Source organism: Alligator mississippiensis, chromosome 5 (assembly GCF_030867095.1).
Source record: "Alligator mississippiensis isolate rAllMis1 chromosome 5, rAllMis1, whole genome shotgun sequence".
Taxonomy (NCBI): domain Eukaryota; kingdom Metazoa; phylum Chordata; order Crocodylia; family Alligatoridae; genus Alligator; species Alligator mississippiensis.
Window position 1 is genome coordinate 23,602,116 of NC_081828.1, and position 25,876 is coordinate 23,627,991.

The window sequence follows — 25,876 nt, forward strand, 5'->3', positions numbered from 1 at the left end:
AAAAAAAAAAAATCACACTTCCCATATGCTCCACAGACTTCCCCAACTTTACTAGTTAAATCTCTGAGGACTTCTTCCTCACTGAGCATTTATCCAGGTCTTACAATGCCAAATGCCAACTTCAGTACAGATGCACCACAATTAGCTGATCATGTAGCCCAGAGCTACAGTGGGAACCCAAACGTTCCCTGTAAGAGCTGTTGCTGGCTTGGTACACAAACTAACAACAGGAAACCTGTCTCTCTCGTTCTCAATGACCCCCATGCTGGCATGCAGGTAGAGCAGAGGAGGAAGAAAACTACCGTGAATTCAGAAGGGACAAAAGCTAATCTAGGGTGAAGGGAAGGAAGAGATTGGAACAAAGAGCCTGGAGAGAGACTGGACAGGGAGAAGAAATGGTGCCTATGATTTGGACAGGAAACTGTAACTGGTTTTGAGTAAGACGATAACCTGAATGGCAAAGGATGGGGAGGCTGCTACAGGAACTGTGGTACAAAACCTAGTGCTAGACAGCTGAGGACTAGGAGCTGTGCAGGGAATGGGAGAAATGGGGACTAGAAGATAGTTGGCTATGTGGGAAGTACACCAAGATCAGATGTAAACTAGGTACGAGGAGAGACTACAAGGGGCTAAGAGACCAGCCTGCGTCTACTAAGCATGCAAAGGAAAAAACTGAGAAGGGAACACGTACAAGATACGATTAAAATGATGATCCAGGAGAAAGTAGAGTTGGGGGTGGGAGGCAGGAATCAAGACTAGAGAGGAGTTTGAAAGGGCAGACTGAAACCGAGAAAAAGTGTATGCATGTGTATGTGCGCACAAGCACAGAGGCCCAATCAGACAAGAAGCCAGGAGGAGAGAATTAGGACTAAGCTGGACAAGAAAACTTGATTGAGAAGCCTGATGAATGGAGACTGAAGCTGGATAGACAAGGAAGAAGCCACAGTGGGGAAGATCCAGAACTTGGAAGGCAACCTACTGAAAGAGACATGATGGAAGGAAGCCAGCTGAGGGCATAAGAGGCTTGTACCCACTAGGGCTAGGGACAGAATTTACACAGAAACCATGATAAGTAATCAGAAACCGGCTCACATCTGTAACACAACAGAAATTTGGTGCACGTAAACCACTTTCAAAATGGCTGAAACCAGTTTAAGACAAACTGGGCTGAATATAGTATCAGGCTAATTTAAGTTAACTCAGTTTATTGAATTTCTGTCCAACATCCCCTCAAGATTCAAGTTAACTCACAGTTCTCCAGTATCCCAGGATGCTTTGCACCTCCCCCACCCCACCGCAGGGTGGGTTGGCTAGCCTTGGCCCAAGCTGAATGCTCCAGCTGAGTAAGGAGATGTGCTCTAGCACCCTCAGCCACTGCAGGTATGTGGCTGCATTTTCAGAAACAAAAGTGAATGTCTGTTCCCTTGCTTATTGGTTCAATCTATGCAGCTTAGACTAACCTGAAAAGTTTGAATAGATTCAGCCTCAGACTTTTTGACCATCTGTACTTAGCCAAGGCCTGAACAGGATCTCAACATTTCTAAGCCTAACCATTAGTCTGCTGGTAGCAAATATGTATGAAATCCACTGTCACTCCCTAGTAGTGTTGGTTTACACAGATAGTATTACTGCAACTCAGCATACAGCACAGACCTGCTCTGTCTATGAGACTGGGCTGAAAAAAGGGATGCTATCTGCTGGAACCCTACTTCACTTGCTGCAGAAGTTGAAAGGTATGACCTGAGTGGAGTGGAAGAAAATGGCCAGACACTTAAACCAAATGTTGCCTGGGAGATCTAGATTCCCTCTCTGCCATAGCTTGTGTGATGCTAAGCCACTTCAAACAGATTTTTCACAAGCAGTCAACAGATGCATGTTCCTCATTTCCTGGATGCCTACCTTAAGCCCAGGTGCTTCAATCTGTAGATGTGAGAAATACACTCAACAGTAATGGAAATCAAAAGGAACTTATGTTTTGCTTATATGAAGCAGTATTAGAGTAGGGGTGCACCGATAGAGAATTTTTTGACCAATAGCAATGGCTGATTTTTAACGAGCCATATTGGCCAATACTGATCCAATTCTGATACGCAGCCGAGCAGCATGGAGAGCGGTGTCTGGCCGGTAAGTCTGCTGTGGAGAAGGGGCAAGGGGGGAGGGAAGGGACATGGGGTGGGCAAAATCGAGGCCCCTGCAGTGAGGGGGGGAAGTGGGGCAGGAGCTGCATAGCCAGGACAGAGCGGGAGTGGGGGCTCCTACCACTATGCGCCCCCAGGAGGCATGGGGGGCACATGCTCCTGGATCTGTACATAGGGGACAGTGGACTGCCACTGCAAGCTGGGGTGGCACTGGGCCAAGCTGTGCTTAGGGCAGGCGGTGGCAGCACTAGAAGGTGGCTAGCAGGGAAAGGGGCTGCAGCTACCCCAACATTTGCTGTAGCCCACTCCAAGCCCCCTCTCCCAGCACCACCACTGCCCACCCCAAATGCAGCCTGGCCCAGCCCCTGCCAGGGAAAGCCCAGCGCCACCCCAGCCCACAGCAGCAGCCTGCCCTCGCCTTGCGTGCAGATCCGGGAGCACATGCCCTCCATGCCCTCCTGGGGTGTGTGCAGCAGCTGTGCTGAAGCTGCGCACATGCACGGGGCATTTATCAGCGGCATTATCAGCCACATCAGCCAAGAAAAGCCCATTTTCGATAGAGTCCATTTTCTTTATATCGGTGTTGATCCGATATGGGATCGATGTATCGATGCACCTCTATTATACAGTGCCAAGTATTCTGAAACACAAGATCCCACAAGTCATCTCAAGCTGGGTGTCTAAAGGTAGTGAATTTTTTAAATTTAATTTCTCTGTGCCTCAGTTCCCCATCTGGAAAATGGAAATACAAGCAGTCTTGTATCCAGAAATGGTGCTGTGAAATAGATTAGCTATTGGTTGTAAAGTGCTCTCAACGTTTGTAGGGATGAGCATAAGACAAACATAGGAGGGAATAAACTGTTTTGTAGGCAGAGCCAGGTTTGAATAGTGTACTGGAAGTGAGGCTGAGGGCAACATACTGAGCAATGTGAATGAAGTAAAATTTTGAATAGCTGCTTCAAGTGAGTACAACACAGCCTGAACGAGGCAGGAGTGCTGGGGAAAAACAGTATTTGATCCTAGTTATAGATGTATCATCACACACTTCTGTGTTTACATGTGTGCACACACATAACCATAGGTCCAAATTAAGGCCACAAAGCAACCTTCTTTCTGACCTTTGCTAGCTTTGAGTGCTGGACTTTGAAATGCTGATAATATTTTTATCAGTGTAATATTTTGTGTGCAGTTTCAAATAGGAGAAAATAATTCATTTTATAGAATCATATTCCTACTGTACGAAATCTCGTGTTCTGAGTGACAATGACAATAACACTTCCAAAGAGCCTCAAATCTGCATACCAGAGCTCTGCTCTATCAGTGTCACTATGGTACTGATCTAGCAGTTCAGGGTCTCCAGTCACTCTCTTTGGAATGGATGACCTTATGGGCTCAAAGGAAAAACCAATAGCAAAGAGTCCAACAGGTCTGCCCCATCTATAACGAGCCAAGAAAATTCCTGGAATACCCCAGACATGAAAAGCAGCTACACAAAAGATGACTGCTCATTATAAATATCCCTCCCAAGCTACAGTATGTACTGTCATAATTCCCTCCTCCTCAGTACTACCTATAGATGGGTCGCACTGAGAACACAACATCTTTATAGCTGAAGATGACTGTACTTATTTCATATAAGCCTCCTTTTATTTCTTTGCCTCAATCCTTCCTTCAAGCATTGCCTGCAGCTGGTATTTTTCTCTGCAGCAAGATCCTGACAACACCACCTGTTCCATTATCATTCAGTGTTGCTAGCTTTTCTTCCTTCCAAGGAATAAATGCCTGATGGACTGACTTCTCTATTGCTTTAAAAATTGCTCCTGTTAACTGGGAATTGGTTTCATTCTCTAACCTAAGGCAGACCAACTTTTAAGTGGCTGGGGGCCACAGAAATGGAGTCCACATGCCCCCTGCCGCCACTGTAGTTGGAAGGGACATAAGGCCCTGAATCCAGTTCCTGACATTCAGTAGCAATCATTTACTCACAGAGCTCTAGCAAGCATCCACTCTGGACTCTCTCACACTTCAGAGACTCAACGCATCTCATGAAACAAAACCAAACACACCACACAACTAGTCAAAGAAAAAAAGAAAGATAGGATTAAAAGTACACTGCCAGTGTCCTGCCACTGTTAATGGCAAAGAAGTTACTATGTTAAAAAAATTGGAAACTATCAGATTGAAAAAGAAAGTCTCTTTCCTATGAAAACCACTGCCTGATAGCTAATAAAAACTCACATTAATTGGAAAAGGTCTTACCTTAAAGCCTACATGCTGCACAAATCCACTTTCTGCATGCATCTGTTGGAGTTTATGTTTTTTTAATTTTTTTAATTCTAGTAGTTCTTTGTATTCCGGTAACTCTCTATATGTTATTGGGATGCTCTCCTCATCCTGTTCAAAAAAGAAAAAACAAATGAATTAACTTTGCAGATATACTACTGGAAAGACCTAATTTTCTTAAGCATAAAAATATGATGAAATCTCTTTCCAAAAAAACACTAACAAAATATGCTCAGTAAAATGTGCAATCTAGGAATTATCTTGGGGGATAAATACACAGGTACAGAAACAAAGAAATATACAGTTAATTTCTACTTTCATATACCACTTGTATTTCACCAGCAATGTATTACCTTACCCTTTATGACAAGCAATACTGAAATAAAAAATATTTTGGATTCAAATTTTACTTTAATGGATCTGACCTGTAGAGTCATTTCACTCAGCCCAAGAGGCCAGGAATTTAGGGACAGCACCCGCCGCCAAAATCCCAGCTATGCCACTGCCTCATTGTGCAATGGCTGTCTTAACCCTGACACACCTCCACTCACTCTGCTACCACCACCAGGTCCCAATCTGGACTACAAGGAAGCCTGAGGGCTAGATTCAGCCCAGGGACGTAGGCGATTCTGACCCCCAATTTACAGACATTTTCTGCAAACTGACACATGGAAAAAAAAAGGGTGAATTTCTATTAAGCCAAAGCCTGTTGCTTTATTTGTATATTTCTGGTAATAGAAATTAAAATGTTTGAGAATTAAAAATTGAAATGAAATAAATAACTCCACAAAACTTCCTACCTGTTAAGAATGTTTGGAAAATGTCAACACTTTGAAATACCCAGTGCCAAGAGAAGCAAACTTTTAACTGGAAATTTTTTACTGAAATCTAGCATTAAAGCTCCTGGTCTCATTTTCTGACCTAGAGCATAAGTGTAGGAGAGGCATTTTTGAAGCCCCTGGAAGTATGCTAGGATTTCAGTGGTGGGTCCTATCCTCAAATTCCCGGCCCCTTTAGGTGCCCCTTGGGCTCTGTGAAATGACTCCACAGGTCAGAGCCACTAAACTAAAATTTGAAGCCAAAATATTTTTTATTTCAGCTATATTCCTTGTCAAAAAAGGTAAGGTAATATTGTTGGTGAAATACAAGTGATATATGAAAGCAGAAATTAGTAGTATATTTCTTCTTTCTGTGCCTGTGTCTTTATTCTCCTCTCCCCCCACCCCTCCCCAAAATAATCCCTAGATTGCATCTTTTGCTGATTACATATTTTGTCAGTGTTTTTTTTAAAGAGGTTTCAGCCTACTTTTATGCTTAAGAAAGCTCTTGTATTAAATTATTTCATTTTCTGACCTAAAGCATAAGTATAGGAGAGACATTTTTGAAGCCCTTGGAAGTGACACCTTACACATATGCACCTGGATTTCCCCATATTTCCTTGCTGGTCTCCTATGTCCCCCATCTTTCGGAAAACATTAGGATTAATGTTAATTTTGCTGTTGTTTGTCAAAACTCGTAAACTGAACTGTCATTAAATTATTATGGATTATTAAATGATTAAGCTAAAATACTGAAAGGACCCATTTTAATGGATTTACTTCTAAGCTCTCAGAAAACTAGTAATATTTTTCTAGTGGAATGTAGAAGTACTGAAGACAATACTGTACATCTCATATGTAGTGGTGAGGCTGAATATCCCTGCATCCTTGAGGCTGAATCCCTGCAAAACTCATTTCAGAGCTTGTATACAGGAAAATAAACCCACTCTGGAATCAGCTGTTCTGTAAAAAAAATTGCTCCCATATGGACATACTACTCTGAAATGTGTGTCCCCATGCCAAAATCATCACCTCACTCACAATGTGAAGTAATTACCATATTTACCCAAATCCAAGACAAGAGTTTCTTTTTCCCCATCCAATCAGCAACAGGCAGTTGCTGAGGCTCTAGCTCTATCTCCCCCTGCAACAGCCTCTGCCCCCCACCATCTCCTCTGCTGCCCCCAACCCACTCACTCCCCTTACCCTGAGTTATGTCCCTCTGGCTCTGTCCCAGCCCAGGGAAGGGAGCACATGCTGGCTCTGGCTCCTGCCAACCCAGGAAACAGCAGCAGCAGCAGCACCAGCATTGGCCCTGAGCCTGGCTTTGACTCTAGAGCTGGGGCTGCTGCTGTCTGGCCGGCTGGGGGCCAGAGTCAGCATGTGCTCTGTGCCTCCGGCCACAGCAGGGCTGCAGATGGACCCAGAGCTATGACCCAGGGTAAGCAGAGCAGGGACCAAAAGAAGGTGGGAGGGGAGCAGGGCAAGTAGGCACCAGGGGGCACAAGCACGGGGGGGGGGGGGGGGGGGGGGGGGAAGAAATGGCAAGTGGGGAAGGGACATGCAGCAGGAACTAAGGTACAGGGGAGCAAGGGGTGTGGGTCAGGCTGTTTGAATCCTCTGTGGCCTCCCCACCACCCCTGCCCCATCACTGCTTTCCCCAGGGGGAATTTAAGATGAATCCTCCAATGATTAGATTCTACACATGGAAGATTAAAACCGATTTATAAATTTTCCATGTGAAAAACCTAATTATTGGGGGGATCATCTTAAATGTCAATTTGTTTGGGATTTAAGTAAATACAGTATTACAAAATAAAATCTTTTTTTTGAGTAATGTCCACATAGGAGAAATTATTCCAGGCAGTTTCCACCACATGGATAAGGTGTTGACCTTAATTAAGAAGTGGCCACTGGTGCCTCCATAATAAAGAATTAAAAGGACCTTTCAATTACTTTCTGCTTCATTGAAGTCTGGCTTTTTTCCGTATAAAATCATTTTATGGACTCACAATTGTCACCAAAAGACCTTTAAAAATTGAAACCAAATCAAGTACTTTGAAAATGGAGTTAGAAACCTTTCCTCGCCCAATTCAGTTGTGTTGCATTGATAATGGAGATTTACCTGTTAACTGAGCTCACACCTGCATCGTTCTACAATACTGTAAGCCAGAAACATAACTCTCTGGAAATCCTGCACTAGGTGAAGGAAGAGGAGGTTACAACAGTGGTTTCTAACCCTTTTAGACTCATTAGGCCAAAGGCACCCCTTGGAAAGATGTCAGCTCTTAGCTTTCACCAAGTTTTTGACTACAGACAAATAAGAGAACAATTCTTCTGTTACAAAGAACTCAAAGAGCAAGGCAGGTCAGAATGCTTTTATCACTATGGATTCCTATTTGAAATCTCTGGGTTTATCTTCTGAATCATGCTTTCAATACTAACACTGTAAGACATCCTGCATTGCCCTTGAAAGAATCTCAAGGTACCCTAGGGCACTGCAGCAATAGTAGCAACATGAAAAGAAACACTACTGGTGAAATGTGGGCACATTAAAACCATCAGAACTGTAGCCTCCTAGGGGAAATGTAAAAAAAACCAAAACCCACCCCACAAACATTTAGAAAACTACAAATGTATATGAAATAAAGTGATACAGAACAAACAGCTCTTTCAAGATGAAGAGATGGCAAACTGACATTTTATAAATATTTATTAAAAAAAAACACTTGGAATCTTCTCAGCATTTAGACTGGAATATAACAACTTATGCCTGTAAAGAAGGAAAGGAGGTAAGAGAGCTCAAAACACAAGCAGAGGGAGAAGACAGAACATATCTGAGGACAACATTTGGAGCTGGACCAAACAACAAATCCACAAGCATTAAACTATTTAAGAGTAATATACCCATGCAGTGCCAGTCTGAGGAAAATGAACCAATTAATCCCGAGGCCTCATTATCTTGTTACATGTCAAGCTTTTGAGTAGTAAGGCTTTCCCATTCTCACAAGGATAAAATCCCTAGGCCTTAGCCTGCATCTGACTTCAGTGAAGCATCGCTGACTTAAACAAGATGAGGACCTGTGCCCGCATCCTCAGCAGTTCTTACTGTATGGAAAGAAGTGTGGAAATATACTTCTTTGTACTTTCCAATTGCAAACCCAGAAACCTACCCAATAGCTTGTATAATGATGCCCTACCTGGGTCATATGTGGGGAACCCTGCCTCTGCATGGGCTTCTATTGCCTGAGCCAAACAATCAGGTCTGCGAGCTGATGGCCTAAAAGACTCAAAAACCTTAGTCTGGTTTGCAAACGGAGGCAAAAATTCTTGCTTCATGCAGGATGTAATTATATCAAGAAATGCTGAAAGCTTTTCACTACTTTTGCTTCATCAGGTCTTTATCCAGAAACAGGTCATGTGGTTTTCAAAACAGATCCATCATCTACACGTTTATACTTGCACTGTAGTTACTGCGCATTAAGTGTAGTACTTGGTTAACTAAGTACTAAATCAATGCGCAGTAACTCTTGCTACTGTGCAGTAGGACTGGTACATAGGTTTTTAGTGACACTTACTGCACAGCAGCCTAATACTACTGTGCAGTAGCATATTAGCACGTTTTTTTTCCCAGCACACTACTGCCCAGTGTTACTAGGCTACTACACAGTTAGTGTCTTGTGTAGACGAACCCTCCAAATATCTTTTACAGATGTGAATGCACAAATACAAGTTTTCAGAAGCTGTCTGAATTCCCTGGGTTGGTGTTGGGTTTTTTTTCCCCCTTTGTTGCTTAATCCTCTCCAATATTTCCCTTTTTGGTTTGGTCTTTCTCTGATTTTTCTGAGCTTGAGTCCTTATTCAAAAGAGGTGTCTGCAATTGAAGCTGCAGCTCCACCTGACTTACTATTGTTGAATGATTACTTAGAACGCTCAACAATTTAAGATACACTCAACACTATATATTTACAACAGGAAATCTTATTTCAAATATCATTCATTAAATACAATAAAGAAAGACAGTGAGAGATCCTTTGTGATAATCTGAAACACCATACCGATATTTCCTCCTCTGTTGCAGCATCCATATGGCTGTGAAAACTTGATCGGTCATCATCCTCATCCATATAAACTGGAGGTTCATGGGAGGTCATGAAAGTTGAAGGTTTGAAAAGATGCTTATTTAAAGGATGCTGCCGCCTGCTTGATGACTGCAGTATAAAAAAGAATGACATGCGATTTTCAAACTGGATTCTTCTATAATTGTTTGGCAGCAAGTACTTCCTACCAAAATTAACTATACAAATGTTACGCTCACTTGCACAAACCCTGCCCCACAGTTTTTCACGTCTACATCTGAATGACATCCAAGTGTTGTGGGATCACACTGAGGAATGCTACTTTCTGCTCTGACGAATATTTAACCAACACAGTGTACATGGACAGAGACAAACCCCTACTGAAAAGGGCAGACAAAAGTGGAAGCAAGGAAATAGAATTGTTTACATTTTACAGACAGGATACTGAGAATACTAAGAGATCAAGTGACTTTCTGAGGTCACATAATAAAACTGACAATACAAGGCATCAAACAGGAAAGCAATTTTGCACTAGCCTTGGCTTCAAGAGACCTGGTGTCTATTCCTGGCTCTGCCACTGCCTTGTAATGTGATGTTGGGCACTTTACCTCTTTATTCAAATAGTTACCTCTACTTGCAAAGCTCTGAGATCTATTGATTGAAAGCTCTAAGACTATGTAAACAAAAGTTCATTACTGTTGTAAACCCATGCCTTTACCACAGACTTCCTTCCAGAAATCACAGGCTGCTGATAGACATGAAAAAAACCAAAACAAAACACAAACAGTGCTTTAGCGGAAGAGGAAGCGAGTTAGTTCAACCTGGATCCCCAGTGGCTGTGTAGATTGCACACTTCAGTAGGGTTTTTTCACACTTTTACCTAATAGCTGATTCAATCAAAGGATTCAATCAGCTATTAGACAAAAGCACCAAAAAGCCTCACTGAAACACATGATCTGTTAAGACATTGGGTGAGCTGGGTAAAACAAACACAATGCCTCTTTTGGGCATGCGCTGCGCTTGGTGCGGGGACATGCCAAGCTTAAAGTCAAGCACTGTTTGGGGGGGGGGGAGGGAGTGTTCCACATCTGTAAGCAGCCATTATTAAAAGTAGTCAAGAAAGCTAGGTATGTTGTTCTTGGGGCTAATAAAGTTTAGGCAAAAGGTTAAGCAGGGCTATATACTTAATGTTTCCATATGATAACAGAAGAAAGTTGCGAGTAAAACTAGGTGTCTGATTCTTAACTAACTGCCAAATATTTTCTTCCTTTATAACGAAGTCACAGTGCTTATATTTCTGAAAAAAATATCATTCCAAATGTTAATTGGCATTAATTTGAAAGGAAGGAAAAGTTCCAGCAGTAGTCATAATTAACTAAATGCTGAATACAAAAATCAATAGGACTCAGTGGAAGTCAAATGCACTATTCACGCATAAAGAAAAGCACTCATGTAATTCTTTGCTGGATCAGAGCCACAGTTTGTAATATCGCAGAAGATAATTGCTCGGGGGGGAGGGGTTCAGTATCCATTAGATGTCTACATTACTGCTTATCTAAAATCTTATCATTTTTACTGTGATCGAAGGCTGAGAAAGGAAAGCCATTTTAAAATAAATCATTTAAAAATCAGTAAGATCCAACTGCTTTTACGCCCTGGAGGAATATTTGATATAGAACAAAAGCACTTTACTTAGTGCAACTGTTACAACTTTTTACTTGGCTGCCATCCAGACTGGCACATTAAATTAATTCAACAAATATTCTTTACCTAACACTGCAAAAGAAAATACTGCTTTTTTAATTATCAGAAAGGTGACTTTACATTGAGTTTAGATTCTATCAGGGACATAAGGGAAAACATACACACTTTTCCCTGTTGTTTTACTTTACAAGATTTTTCCTTTACATAATGCTAAAAGAACCTAAAACAATTAAAAAACACCCAACACCAACACAATTCATTTCTAAGATGCAAGTGGGTGGCAGTGAATAACATGCAGTAGAACTGCACGACAGCTTAGGTTAGAAAATAAAGACAATGACTGTGTTCTGTTGAGAGAGGTAGTCAGTCATGTTAAGCTACCCTGCATTTTGTTCAAACAAAAAAGAATTAGGGCAAATGGAATGCAGGTACCCAGACTGAAATTCAGACAAGATACTGGAGCTAACACCATTTAACCCTCTGAAAAGCAATAATATCCTTAATGGCCACAGGAGGTCAGTAATTCAGCTTTACAGCTCAGAAATGATGCTTGTAGCATAACCTGATAGTATTTTCTAGTACTTGTTTTGTACTAGGTAAGGTAAAAGCTTGAAACCTTCAGTTTTATGGCTTCCACTTTCATATACTTGGAGCTATCCTACCCCAAAATAGCGATAAAGCACAGCATACTTAAATTTACACGATCAGACATAATTCAGTCTGAACAGGCAATATTAATATATATAAAGAAACTAGTTTGAATTCAATTAAAAAGTGTTTTATTGAAAAATGAAAACAATCCCTCACTATAAATAAACACCAGCATGCGCTAGCAACAAGGATTTCTAGTCAAAGCCTGTACTGAAGATTTGAAATCTCTCTTTAGCAAAACACCACTCTTGGCTAAGTTAGGCACACTATTAAATCAGTGATTTATGTAGGAAAAAATCCCCAGTATCTTATTTTAACAGCTCATCCGCCTGTTAGGTAATGTCTAATGCTTGCTGTATGACAAAATGTAAAACTCAGGTTACAAATACTGAACTATAAAAAAACTAAAGAATGAGACATACACACTCATTAATCTTTAACTGCTAAATCTGTGATTCTAATTCAATTTTGATTAGTAATGTATGAAAGCTATCTTAACTAGATGGCTGTCCAGTAATTTCAGTGAATTACACATTACATTCATGCTATGATTAAGATGTAAACATTAACCCTGACACACATTCAAGTCTATTTATGGTGTGATAATATAGCAAACAAGTCACAAAGTTATTCCACATATACTGTGCAACATCTTTCTGGCTTATTGGTATCGCACTTTAAATTGAATGTGCAACATGCTGGGGATGTCCCATGACAGTTGAATATAATGATCCAGCATGGTGTAGTTCCAGGGTCCAGGACACAACTGTCCTCTACCCGATCTGTGGGATCAGGCTGAGGCACTGTTGGGTCCTGGACCCAGTACCCCTGCCCAATCCCTGAAGACAGATTCTGGGGATGGGAATGGGGTGGGAGGAGGGGGAAGTGGGGAAACAGGCATGAGCCTGACATCACAGAACACCTTCCTAATCTTGGGCTCACTGTGCCCTAGACCTTTAAAAAGTGGTCACACAGCTAAGCAGCCCCAGATCTCAAACCCAGACCCCTGCTGTCCTGGCCAGGACTGACAACCAACTGTTGTCTGTCAATCCTGCTGGGGCCTGCAGGCACCCAGCTTTCAACTTGCTGGTACAGGGGAAGCCTAGGATCACAATCCCAGGCTCCTCCTGCACTGGCAAATAGTAACGGCAAGATTGGGATCTGATCCCTAATCCCCCAAAATCACACTTCCTGCTATGCACATGTGGCATGGCAAGAGGTACAACTGTTGGGATTGGAGATCAGATCTCATTACACCATTAAATGAACGTGTGCCAGGAGCCTAACTAAGGGTATGGATGCATGTACATCTGGAACAGTTTTAAAAGGGCAGCAGACGTTACATTCCAATTGTTACTTGTGGACAAGTATGAAATGATACAAATATTGTATACCAAAACTACTCATATTTTACAGTGCATGAGACAGTTAAAAGTTGGAGCAGCTTTGGTACGTTTGTATGGTTCCTGGCTTGCACATGGGTAACAATCAGACTGTAACAGCTGCTGCTCTTTTGAAACAGATTGGAAAGCTGGGCTGGAGCTAAAGTATGAAGTTCAAAGCTGACAAATGCAGGGTGCTACACTTTGGGAAGAATAATCAAAAATAGCAATAGAAAATGGGTGACCCCAGGCTGGATGGCAGCACTACAGAAAAGGCTCTGGTACATCACAGACTCAATGGGTGCGTTCAGAAGTGCACAGATGTTAGGTTCCCCAGGGACAAGTAGCGGTGGTGCACCTTGTGCCACCGCTACATGTCCCTGGGGAATGCCCATGCCACATGCACTTTGGTGCATGGCAAATTACCCCAACTCCAAGAGTAAGTCTAAAGACTGAACAAGTCTGGAGACTGAACTATACTCTCATGCTTCAGCTTCAGACAAAGTCACTTTCAAGTTACTATCAGGATATATGAATGACTTCTCAGTGTGGTGAATCTATTTTATCAATACAGTTGTGTATTTTCAGTCTATTATATTTCCCTCCCCGTTTCTATTTAAAGAAAATCTGTCACCATCCAGTTTGCACACTTTTAAAGTTGGGTATGAAGAAGGTACTGACTGCAGCCTGCACTATGGTTGTACATAGAAGTAACAATTATTACAGTATAATCACAATCCAAACTTTCAGTACTACACATAGCTTCCTTCTACCAATCTGTGTTACCTCCTCTGGAGACTTGGAAGTAACTTGCGCCCCCTTGTGGTGCTGCCATTCTGTGCTTTCAGTAGACAACTGCACTGACAGATTGAGGGGAATTTCCCACCTGTAGTACATCTTGATTTTTCCCTTCCGCGATTACATTTTTTGTTGGTTACAAATGCTGACTAAGAAGCCCTACTTCAGCAGGAATGCTAGTTATAGTGGCCCTAGGAACCCCACACTGTCACAGTGGTATTTAGTAAAAGGTACAAGTTGTAATTTATAACAGAAATTCAATTAAATTGAATTAATATCAAATTCAATTTGATAAGTTAGGGCTCCGTACTAATATAGCTTTTTATATTGACAGGGTGGCTGAGTGCCAGAAAAATTAAAGGACCTCTCTCTCAACTTAGGAAAAAATAATATTTCTAAAATTACAAAACTATTGACAAAATGATTAATAATACATTCATGCAGCCGATGAAATGGACCAGGGGCTGTCGCACTATTATTTTCTGTTGAAACTTGGTTGAAAAAAAGTCCTCCTTATCTGTCCTCAGGCTATTAAATATATTAATGGGACATAAATGGCTAAAAATGCTGATTTTTAGAATGAAGTTTTCAGAAGTGGCAGCAGCATCATTCTTTTCTGAACTGTCACATGTAGAAGTCAGATGGTGGCACATCGACTCTAAAAAAGTGTGCGCAATTACCTTCATGCACAATAAGTCCCACAGAATCCACGTGCACAAATCTTTACAAGATTTACAAGCACATTCAACAGATATCAGATTTGTGGACAAAACTATTGCACAAAACCTCTGAAAATTCTAAAGACAGTGAAGTCTCCCTTAAAAATCCTAAACAGGGCTTACCCGATAGTCAAGTTGATCAGTTTATATATTTTTTGTCAGTAAATGTCAATAAATGAATGATAATGACTTGCTTTGTGCTACAGTATATACAGAAAAAAAATGTAAGTATATACACATTTGACAAATAGCAAAGAACAGATCAACAACTGATTCCCTGTATAAATTCGTCCAAGTGACTTACTCTTTTTGTTCCTCACTATTTAATATCTCTCTTTGACCAATGTGGTCATCTCACTGAACTATTATAAAATTTATTTTAAATTTTATTTATAAACTTTTATTTATACTTCCTTGGATGGAAGTAGTAATATTATTTTTATTCTATAAAACTGATTGTGGTAGAATTCTATAGTTGGGGTTTTTTTTTGTTTTTTTTTTATAGTACCTACAAAGAAGAGAAAACTAGCACTGCCCTTCTAAGACAGTTCAAAGTGTTATGGCTCTCACCACCGCATCTAACAAAACCCTGTCAGTCCACATTACTGATTTACATTCATGTCAGAGCTATCTCTTTTCTCCACTATCATGAGGAATTCTCAGGAACTTCATTAATCTTATCCTTTTGTCCATGATTCCATAAACGAGAACCGTAGATTTTATTTTAGGAAGGGGAAGAGTGAAGGAGACATGCCACGTTTAAATTTGCTTTGGGTGTGCAGCCTGTAATTTTCAGTGAGCCACAGGGGTTGGTTGATGGTGACTGTATGCCAACTTTTGCAAAAGTTCATCATCTGCCATGCATTGTTTGAAGTGTTGTTCTTTTTGTAAAGGTGACTAAAAATGCCACAGTTGGGGTTCTGCATGTTGTTTCTGGGTGATCAATAGATTGAATTTGTTTGGTTTACAAGTAAAAAATTGCCAGCTCTGCAAACTCAATCTGAAAGCTGTGTTCTCCTGGCCGTGTTCTACTTCAGCTCTAATAAAGGTTCTGTAACAAAAGCTTAATCAACAAGTCTGCTGATGTGCAAACTAAAACAGAATCCAGTTTACTCTGTGATGCTACAAGCAAAAAAAGAACCATGAAATCAGAAATAGATACAACTCAAGGCAAGCAACATAATTAGGAAGGTGGTGACATGCCAGACTTTAAAGCAAGATTCTTAATATTTTCAACATATTTATTAGCAGGTTAACGCCCATACAAACACAGTTTTACCTTTTTGGAGTACAAATATAAGTTTGGAGTTCTGCCTGGTACTGGAATGCCAGCTTTAGTCAGTTTTATGAAATACTTTTGCACCCTGCTGGCAACCTAGGAAAAAAAGAAAGGGTATAACAACTTTCAGGTCAATGCAACTGCCAAACAACCTAAAAATATATATTTCAATAGCCATTAAAAACTACAAGATGCTTAAAGCTTTTTTTTAAAAGATAAACTTCCATGAAAAACAAAGTTTACAAAGTCGAAAAGACGTTACTTTTCTGCAAAAAATATAATTTTTTTTCAGTTAAATACTGTCATAACCCAATGATTTTTAGTGCCTCGGCACATTGGAATTTTCCCGCCACACGGAGCTTTCTTTGCACGGTGGATTTCTCAGCTGCAGAGAGAAATCCCAGGTGCAAAAGAGTTCCCGCCACACGTATGCAAATTAGTGTCCCACTACTGGTCAATTCTAAATTATTCCTACATGGCGGCTAGCAATTGGCTCGCTAGCCGTATAAAAGGTTAGAGCAGTTTCCGCCCAAGTTGGAGGACTCCACAACCATCTCGTGGGGAACTCTAAGCACGCTGTGGAGCCTAGCAAATTCCACATGTGTCTTGGAGGAGGACATAAGGGCCTGATCAGCTTCTAGCCACTCCCCATCATAGTGGAAAATTTGACGTATCCCCCGTGTTGAGCATGCGGAGTCGTACATCAACGACTCATCTTGGTTCGGTTCGGTTCGGCAAGAGATCTCACTTCTGTTTGTTTGTGTGCAACTGTAACTCAAGCAAGTTTCCTTCCTGCACTGTGACCATCGGCAGTGTAAGTAAAGCTTTCTTTGTACAACAAATACGCTTCCGTGCCTAACTCTACTCCGTCGTGGAAAAACCCCACCTGATGGTCCAGGCTACTGGCCATAGCCTTAGACCGCCCTTGGCTCCAACAAATACAACAGTTAAGTTTCTGATTTTTAGATTTATCAGAAGGAATTACAGACCTAACCAGTTCTACTGGTGAAAACAATAGTTTGCTTGCCATTCCACAGTGCAGAGGGAGAAATTGCTCTCCATAACGTCTCCTGCTGCCGAGAATTCGACTGAAACCTTTACATTCACGATACAGGCAGTCCTTAACAACTGTTCGAGTTACAACAAACGGCACTTACGACTTTTGTAAACTATAAGTGTTTCAAAGTTCCGATAGGGTTTCGACTTTACAATGCTGGACACAGCTGCATCCAGCCGTTAAGTCTATTGTGGTGGGGCGTGGGAGGGCAGATCAATGCCCCTGCAGCGAGGGAGGGATTGGGGCGGAGTGGCTGCTGCTACTGCACGCCACCAGTCTGGGAGGGCATGGGGAAGGCGTATGCCCCCAGATCTGTGCAGGGTGGACGGGGCTGGGGCTGTGCTGGATTATGCTCCAGGCCGGCGGCAGAAGGCACTGGGAGCTGGGGCTATGCCCATCTGCTGCTCACCTAGCTAGGGCAAGGTGGAGCTGTCTCACTGCCTCCAGACAAGTGGTGTGCAGAGGCTGGAGCTGTCCTGGCCTCTCTGTGCCCTCTAGCCCTGTCTTTCCCTGGCTGGGCAAGTAGCGGCAGAGCCTGGAGGGAATGTACGCCCCCAGATCTGTGCAGGACGGGCTATGCCGGGGCTGCACTTCTGGTGGGCAGCAGAGGCTACAGGGAATTTTAGGGTGGCTGCAGCCCCCATAGCCCTGCTCTGCTGCTGGCCACGCCCTGATCTGGGGGCACACACCCCCGCCACACCCTGCCACTACCACTTGCCCAGCCAGGGTGGGGCGGGGCAGGACAAAGTTGTGGCTCGCCCAGGAGAAGCAAGGAGGCCGGGGCAGTTCCAGCTGCTGTGTGCTGCTTGTCTGGAGGCAGTGCAGTGGCTTCGCTCTACCCCAGCTGGGTGAGTGGCAGGAGGGCATGCCCCCTGCTCCCAGCATCTTCCGCCGCTTGCCTGAAGTACAGCCAGGCTTAGCCTTGACCCCACCCCCCCTGCTTTGATTTGTGGGCACATAACCCTCCTTCCCCCATGCCCTCCTGAACCGGTGGCGCACAGTAGAGAGAGCCACCAGACAAGCAGATCCTGGACCGGCAAGCCACAGCAGCCACTCCCCCTCTCCACGACCCCCGCCCTTCCCCCAAACTGAGCAGCCCCTTGCCCCAGCCCCTGTCCTAGCACAAGCCCTAATCCTTCCCTCGCTGCAGGGGAGTTGATCTGCACCCCCACGCCCCACCAGAACAGACTTACCAGCTGGAGGAAGCTGTGCTGAGCACAGTAAATGAACCAATCCCCCATTTATATCATTGTTCCTATGGGAAAATTGGTTCCAAATTGCAACGTTTCAACCTAAGGCTCAGTTTTCAGAAACCAATTGCATCGTAAGTCTGAGGACTGCCTGTAATTTAAGACTAGAGTTTAAAGTAATTGAGTCTATCAGGAACTGGTGCCGTTCTACTTCCTAAACAATGTTAACAATGGTTTGTAGGCATTATTAAAATTCTACATTTAAGTCTTAGAACAAAAGGTTCTACGGCTGTTCAGATCGGATCTCCTAGTAGACAAGGTTTCAGTGGTATAGACCTTGCTGATTCATTTTTTCTTAAAAGTATGAATTAGCTGAACTGACAAATTTATTAGGTTTTTTAAATTTTATCTTTGTTTTCCTAATTCTAACAAGTAGGCCGTGGACAGCTCCTATATTCATGCCATGTCAACTCTCAGGATACAGCTATTGATGTCAGTAGTTTCACAGCATAGCCACCAAACCAACCAAAGAACCTTTTAGGAACCTTTTTCCAAAGCAACTAAATCTTTTCCTACTGAAACACCTGGCAAATTCCTGCAATTCCTGTTTTAATTCTCCGTACAGCTCAGCTTCTTACATTAATTTTAAAATATTTAAAAAAAATCCTTGTGCCTTTCTTATGAATTGACCTGACTTCTTGCAAGGAAAATCTCACATGAGACTCCATTACTGAGTGAAATACACAGATGAGAATCTCACAGATTCCAGGGCTTACCTGTTTTGCTGTTCGATTTCCCAGTTCATCAGCTATCTTCTGCCATCGTCGGGATTCTACTTCCTCTGGTGGGTACTTCAAGAGTAACTGTTCAAGTTTTTTCTAAATCAAACACATGACAACATAAAAAAAAAAATGAATGCATCTTACCTGGAAGAGACCTGACATTGTCACTAAAAAGAAAATCAAATTGGTGTCAAGAAGGAATACGTAGGTCCACATATTTCTAAGCACTGTGTTTTACATGTTACTACACAATTTGATTTTATTTTTGTGATCATCACTATACAGTTACAAAATAGTCTATAAGCTAGCTAGGGTTTCCCATTACCTGTTCTTCTACAGTCCACAGCTGGTTAAAAGTTTCGGGTTTGGTCTCATCGCAAAGTCGCCCTCTTATCATCTGCTTAAATACAGTATATAACATGGAATAGGTCTTTAGAAAAAAAGTTAAGATAACTTGACTTTAACCCTTTTTCCACCCAAGTAAAGAAAAACAAAAAAACCCCCAAAAACCCACAAATGTGAAATGCTCTTTTGACTGAGGACTAAAAGGTCTGTGACTTGATCACATTAAAAATGACTTCGCCGAGTGCTTTTATAAGTAAATTTTTGAATATTTGAAAATGGAGAAAGAATCAATTAAAACTACCCAAGTAATCCAGTACTAATCAACAAACTATTTAACACTGTTTTGTAAAATTCTGTCTTTCTTTACAGTAATAGTTACCTGTGGGCGACTGCTAGTTGAACCTTCTGGACCATCGCTTAAAGGCAATACAGAGTATGAAACAGACTCTCCATCCTTCTTAGGATCCAAAGGACTTTTTGGTCTTGCGGGTAAACCTACTATAAGTAATGCAATAAGAAATTATTAAATCAACATAGAACAAGGGTTTTTTTCTTATAAAATACACTTTAAAAAAATATAAAGTTCAAAGAGCCTTTTCTCAGCCTGATTTGAAGATACCCAATTATAGCCTGGTCAGCTGGGTGCACAGCTTTAACCACAAGCGTGAGGCTTGAACTAATGTTCCTGGAGCTATGGCAAAATGCCCTAAAACTGCTTACCTTTATCAAAAATCAGCTTCACTCTCCTACTATTACGTTTTCGGTTTTTGAATTCTCTCTCAAAGTTTCCAAGGCTGGTGGTGTATTGGTCCCAGGCAATCTCAGGTAGCTGAACAACCCTTTGAGGATATGGAAGCCCCATATCAACCTAAACAGATATGAATAAAAGTGTTGTTTAATGCATTCATTGCACATACAAATGAAAGGATGTAAAGTTGGCTATATAAACCCTGAAACTTTTCAGCAAACAGCAGGACTTCAAATGTACCAGACAACACATACTTTTTCTATGGAAAAACATTTTCAAAGAGCAATACACAGCAGGGCATATAAAATATGCAGCAGCACAGTCAATAATGGCTTACTGGACATGGAGTTTAAAATTACACTGCACAGTTACAGTCAAGTGCTTCTGATTTTCATATCCTGTTACTAGCTATCTGATCAGTTTGTTAAATACTACAAAAAAGCATACTGTGTACCCAGACTTGTGCTCCTTTTGGCAAACTAAAGCAAACTAAACCAAAAAATAAACGTGTGTTTTATGCTGCACTTCCATTGCTAAACTGATTTTGCTATTTTCTGCTCAGAACACAATTGCTGGCAATGCCCATGTTATTCTAGGGTCAATAATTTTACATTCACATATTAACTATTTGACATTATTTCTTTTATTTCTAGAGAGGAAAATACATGGAATGCTCTGCAACTGGCATTAATAGTCTCGGTCTGACCAACACGATTGTTGGAGCCCAATGCTTGGATACCAAATGAATTTGTCACAACTTCCTTAGAGCTCAATTCAACACCACAAAAGTCAATGAAAGGGCAGCTATTGATTTTAATGACCTTTGCTCAGAACCAAGACCCTAAAAGCCAAGGAAAAGGCATCTCAAAGTACACAGCTCACCCTATACTGAAGCAGGATTCATTGCTGTCATACTATAATGCCAAACATTGCTTTTACCTGCAAACAAACAAACACCAGCAAAGAACTGAGTAAAACCCTTAAAAAACTGCTTTCCCTTTTATCCCTTTTTTAGAAAGCTTGAAAATGAAATCTGCCTCTTCACCAAAATTCATTTTCCTCCTCCTTTACACTTGCATGCTGCTTTGGAGCAATCCCTGGTGCAGTGCTGGTTTGTGGAAGACTTTCTAGAACTCATTTTGTTTGCAAGTTTATGAACTGTTCTCCATAACCAGCCTCCACTTAGTAAGTACCGCATATAGAATGGAACTCAACCACATCACAGCATTTCTGGTGACAAAATCCACAATTTCTTCTTGATGCCCTACAGAATATCTCCTTTCAGCGGTTCCCAAACTCTGGCACTCTGTGCATCACCAATTTCAAATGATACAACCATAAGTACCACTACCAAATATTTCAGTTCAACCTTATGCACCACCAGCACATTTTTGTCATATAAAGTAGTTATAATAAATCTGTTAACATGTACTACTGACAGGCTGTCTGAGTACCATTGGTGGTATGTGTACCAGATTGTGAACCATAGATCTAGCTGGTTCAGAGAGGCATATGTTTTCACAGCTGTCAAAACTTATGCCTCTCTGAGCCAGTTAGTTTCTAAAGCACCAATCAGTCCTTTCTTCTGCTTGACTTCTGGCTAGCACAGCAAAACACCTCTCTCTTATATCAACACAGGATTTCTAGGCATCATAAAAAGTCTGTGCGTGTCAGAGGCATAAGAGCAAGAATTCTACACTCCAGTGAATTGTATCCTACACTCCAATTAAAACTATACCCACAAAATCTTTAAAAATGCTTATATTTGACAGTATTTAAGCACCCTCAAGCCTGAAGAGGATAATGTTCTCTCATTGAAGAACTTTAACCCTATACAGCAGAGACTCCTTATGCCTGAAGAAGAGTGACTGTGCCCGAAAGCTTGCTGAAAACTTTTTTTCCCCCCCAACTACTCAGTTGGTCTAATAAAAGATACCACATCAACTCAAAGAACCTTGCTTGCCTTAACCCTGGATATGCCTGTGTAAATTAGCTTTTACAGGTGATGAGTTATTGGTTATCAAAAAATTTTTAAATAAAATTTTAGAAATGCCTATTATATACCTTCTTTTGGAGTCTTTCCACAAATCCAATGGGATTCTTCAGTGCTTCTCTCTGGTGTCTGCCTAAATTTTCAAGGTCTTGAACTGCTTGAGTGCGCTGAGCCTCGAGTACAGCAATCGTCTGTAACAGTCTCTGATAACTACAGAGACAAAGGAACATCTCACTACATTTTTCTAGCAAAAAAAAAAATTTTAAAACCCCAAAATAAGTTCTAGCTATCATCCTCTACAACCTAAGTAGTCTCTTGCAAACATATCTGAAATAGTTTAGCAAAAATTATACTAGAACAAAAAAGGTCTCAACTCATGTTTAAATAGTTAGATGAAGAACACACTAACAAAACAGAAAATTCAGGAGCTCCGTTAATCTCAAATCCTTATTCTAACAGTTTTGCTCTTTAAAACCCTGTCTACAGAACAATGAGGCAACTTTCCTGATTTTCCCAACAGCTATAGGCAACAAGCTTTGCTCAAAAGAGAAAAGTGGAAGGAGGGGGCAGTGGGGGAAGGAATTCCTGACTTAATATTTTTCCTTACTTCAAAATAAGTTTCCCTCCAGCCCAAGACAAGACAAGTGGTTCCATGTCCCTTTACCACCTGGAGGGTGGAAAAGAATGATCAAAATAGTCACGTCCACAAACAGAGCATTTTGTAGCAACTTCAGATGAAAACAGCATATTCATTAAGATAGATAAAACACCAAGAAACAAATAAGGACAAAAATAAAATGTGCAAGAGTTTATTTATACCCTTTATAAGGTTACAAAAGGGAAAACCAAAAATAAAAAAAATACTGGACTCAAACATGATACGGCTTTCCAGCATGTAGATCAGTTCAATAATTGCTCAAGATAATCAAGATAATCCATTAAACACATTCTTCCTAAACTACCATCAATTAATTTTGTGTGAAAGATATGACAAGTTACTGTAACATGCATCTTCAAATAATATGATTTAACTGCTTTTATTAACTGTATAGTTCTAGTTGTTAATGTTTTAATAGGAATTAGCTAAAAAATGACTCTCTACTAGTCTGTCTTCATACAATTACCAGTTTAGTTCCACATTTTTTTTAATGAATTACTTTAATACTCATCTTTTTATCCTGTTTCTAAAACAACATATACAATGGAAATAATGGTCTAAGAATAAAATGTCAGAAAACCAATACCACTGCTAGTAGGTAGAACTGAGAAAATCATTTTCTATTGCCCCTGCAAAACATTTACTATTTTATTTTATTTATGCTTCTGAGTTGTGTGGAGGCACCCATACATATTGTCCCAAGGCTGCCAATACTTCTGCCCCTGGCAAGATTGGTGCATTTTCTTTTCCTTCTTGTGTTGCTCTTTTGCCAACACAAAGTGAATTTCAGCAAATGTTTAAGTAGTCAATGAAATTCCTTCCATAGGCAATAGTGGGAACTGCATAAGGCCTTCATATGTACGTATCAGCACAGGCTTTTCATGTGCCAGATGACAAAAAAGGACCTGTCCCCAAATTCTTGTGGTGCATCGTTAAAGGTATAGTTTTCCACAGTTAAAACACTTGCAAGCCTGTCAGTTTTCAACTTATTTTAGTATAAAAATGCAGCAATAGCAAAGATAGCAACATAAACCAAAATCCATGCCATCAGGTCTGCAGTCTCCTCATGAAAAAGAATTTGAGGATCATCTAGCAAAAGATGTTGAAGTTAATAATAAAAACTTTTTTTAACACATCAGAAGCATGAAGCCAGTGAATCAGTGGGACCATTACATGACCAAGGTGTAAAAGGTGCACTCAAGGATGATAAGGTCATAGCAGAGAAGTTAAGTGAATTCTCTGCATCTGTTTTTACTACAGAAGATACTAAGCAAATTCCCATGCCAGATCAATCCTTCCTAGTAGACAGGTCTGAAGAGGTGGATCACACTGAAGTGATACCAGAAGAAATGAGAACAAATTAATAAATGTAATACTAATACATTATGGTGACCAGACGGCATTCACCTGAGAGTGCTGAAGGAACTCAAAGGTGAAATTGCAAACCTGCAATAGCATGTAAACTATAATTTCAAACAGACTAGCAGTTTGTCAACATAACACCCATCTACAAGAAAGATTCAAGAGGTGATCCTGAGAACTACAGATCACTGAGTCTCACTTGCATCCCTGGCAAGTTGGTAGAATCCATAAAAAAATAAATCAGCAGTCACATGGACAAATATGATTTGCTGGGGAAGAAGCAGCAATTTTTGTAAAGGAAAATCCTGCCTCACCAATTCACTGGAGTTACTTGAGGGTGTTAACAAGCATGTGGAACAAGGGGTACGCAGCTAAAATAATATATTTGGGCTTTCGAAGAACTTTGGGGAATGTCCCTCAACAAAGGCTTTTTTAAAAACTGCACTGCCACAGGATTGGAGAGGAGGTTCTTTTGTGAACTGAGAGCTGGCTGAAAGGTAGGAAACAAAGTGTAGGGCTAAATGGTCACTTCTCAGGGAGGGAGATCAAAAATGGGATCCCAAGGAGATCTGTGCTGGACTCAATTTTATTCAACATTTTCATTAATGATCTGGAAATGGTGGTGCATATTAGAATCGCAAAGTCTGCAGGTGACACTAAATTATTCCAGGTAGTTAAATCCCAAGCTGACAAGAGAGGAGCTACAGAAAGATCTCACCAAGCTAAGTAAGTGCACAAAAAAATGGCAGATGAACTTCAGTCTCAACAAATGCAAGGTAATATACTTGGAGAAAAAGAACCTCAACTATACCTACACAACAATCCTGTTACAACTCATGAAGAGACCTTGGAGTCACTGTAGAGAGTTGTCCAAAAAACATCAGCTCAGTGTGCAGCAGTGACCAAAAAGCCAATAAAATTTGGGCACTGTAAGAAGGGAAAATGAAGAACATCATTATGCCATTATACAAATTCATGGTGCGCCCACATCTTGAATACCGTGTAGTTCTGGTCTCTGCATCTCAAAAAAGATGTAGCAGAACTGGAAAACGTAGAGAAAGGCAACCAAAATCAGGGTTACGGAGCAGCTGTCATACCAGGAGAGACTAAGCAGTCTAAGATTCTTTAGTCTGGAAAGGAGAAGGCCAAGCAGGAATATGATAGAGGTCTATGAAATCACTAAGGGTATGGACAAAGTGAACAGGGAACACTTATTTGCCAGCTCCCAGAATACTAGATGAGTTAGCACTGACTGAACTTAGTAGGAGAGCGTTTTAAAAGTAACAAGAGAAAGTGCTTCGTTAGGCAGCACATAATTGACTTACGGAATTCATTGTCACAGGTGGTAGTGGGGGCAGACAGTATAAACCAGGTTAAAAAAAAGGCACTAGACAAATTCATAGACGATAGATCTATTAATAGCTGTTGAACAAAATGGTTAGAAATGTTTCCTCTGGCATCTCTAAACCAGTAACATTAGACGCCAGGGAAGGTAATGAATATATCCCCCTGGTTCAGTGTTCTCCCTCTAAAATCCACCTTTGCCACTGTCAGAAACAGGATACAAGGCTAGATGGACCACTGCTCTGACCTAGTATGGCACCTCTTATGTTCAATGCAATAAGACACTATTTTATTTTGGGGGAAAGAGTGTTTTTTTCTGTATATACCAAGCAATATGCCTGAAAACCAAAATATTACTTAAATGAGCAATACTCCAGATTCCATTAAATAAATCTATGTGTTACCCTGTTAATTTCAGAAAGAAAAGAAAGATGACTCAAGTTCTTCCTCCCTCTACTGGCCATAACTGCATGATTCCATCAAATGCAGTTATGAAATCTGCACAAAACACTTGCGTATGGTCTTCACCCAATGCCCATGAAAGTC

The 25,876-nt window shown here is 41.0% G+C and overlaps 1 protein-coding gene across 5 annotated transcripts in view; it reads right to left on the reverse strand.

Annotated features, from left to right (window-relative positions):
* The window catches only part of ZZZ3 (zinc finger ZZ-type containing 3), a 114,399-nt gene that overhangs the window by 2,669 nt on the left and 85,854 nt on the right, over nt 1-25,876 (reverse strand). For 3 of the 5 annotated variants that reach the window (XM_059727964.1, XM_059727963.1, XM_014593843.3), the window contains 8 exons: nt 22,038-22,176; nt 19,946-20,093; nt 19,605-19,723; nt 19,206-19,280; nt 18,875-18,976; nt 15,852-15,947; nt 9,298-9,450; nt 4,398-4,532 (listed from right to left, as the gene is read on the reverse strand). In XM_059727964.1, the coding sequence (XP_059583947.1) occupies nt 4,398-4,532; nt 9,298-9,450; nt 15,852-15,947; nt 18,875-18,976; nt 19,206-19,280; nt 19,605-19,723; nt 19,946-20,093; nt 22,038-22,176 (967 nt within the window). The remainder of the gene's footprint in view (nt 1-4,397; nt 4,533-9,297; nt 9,451-15,851; nt 15,948-18,874; nt 18,977-19,205; nt 19,281-19,604; nt 19,724-19,945; nt 20,094-22,037; nt 22,177-25,876) is intronic. The other 2 variants (XM_059727965.1, XM_059727966.1) reach the window with 2 other exon arrangements.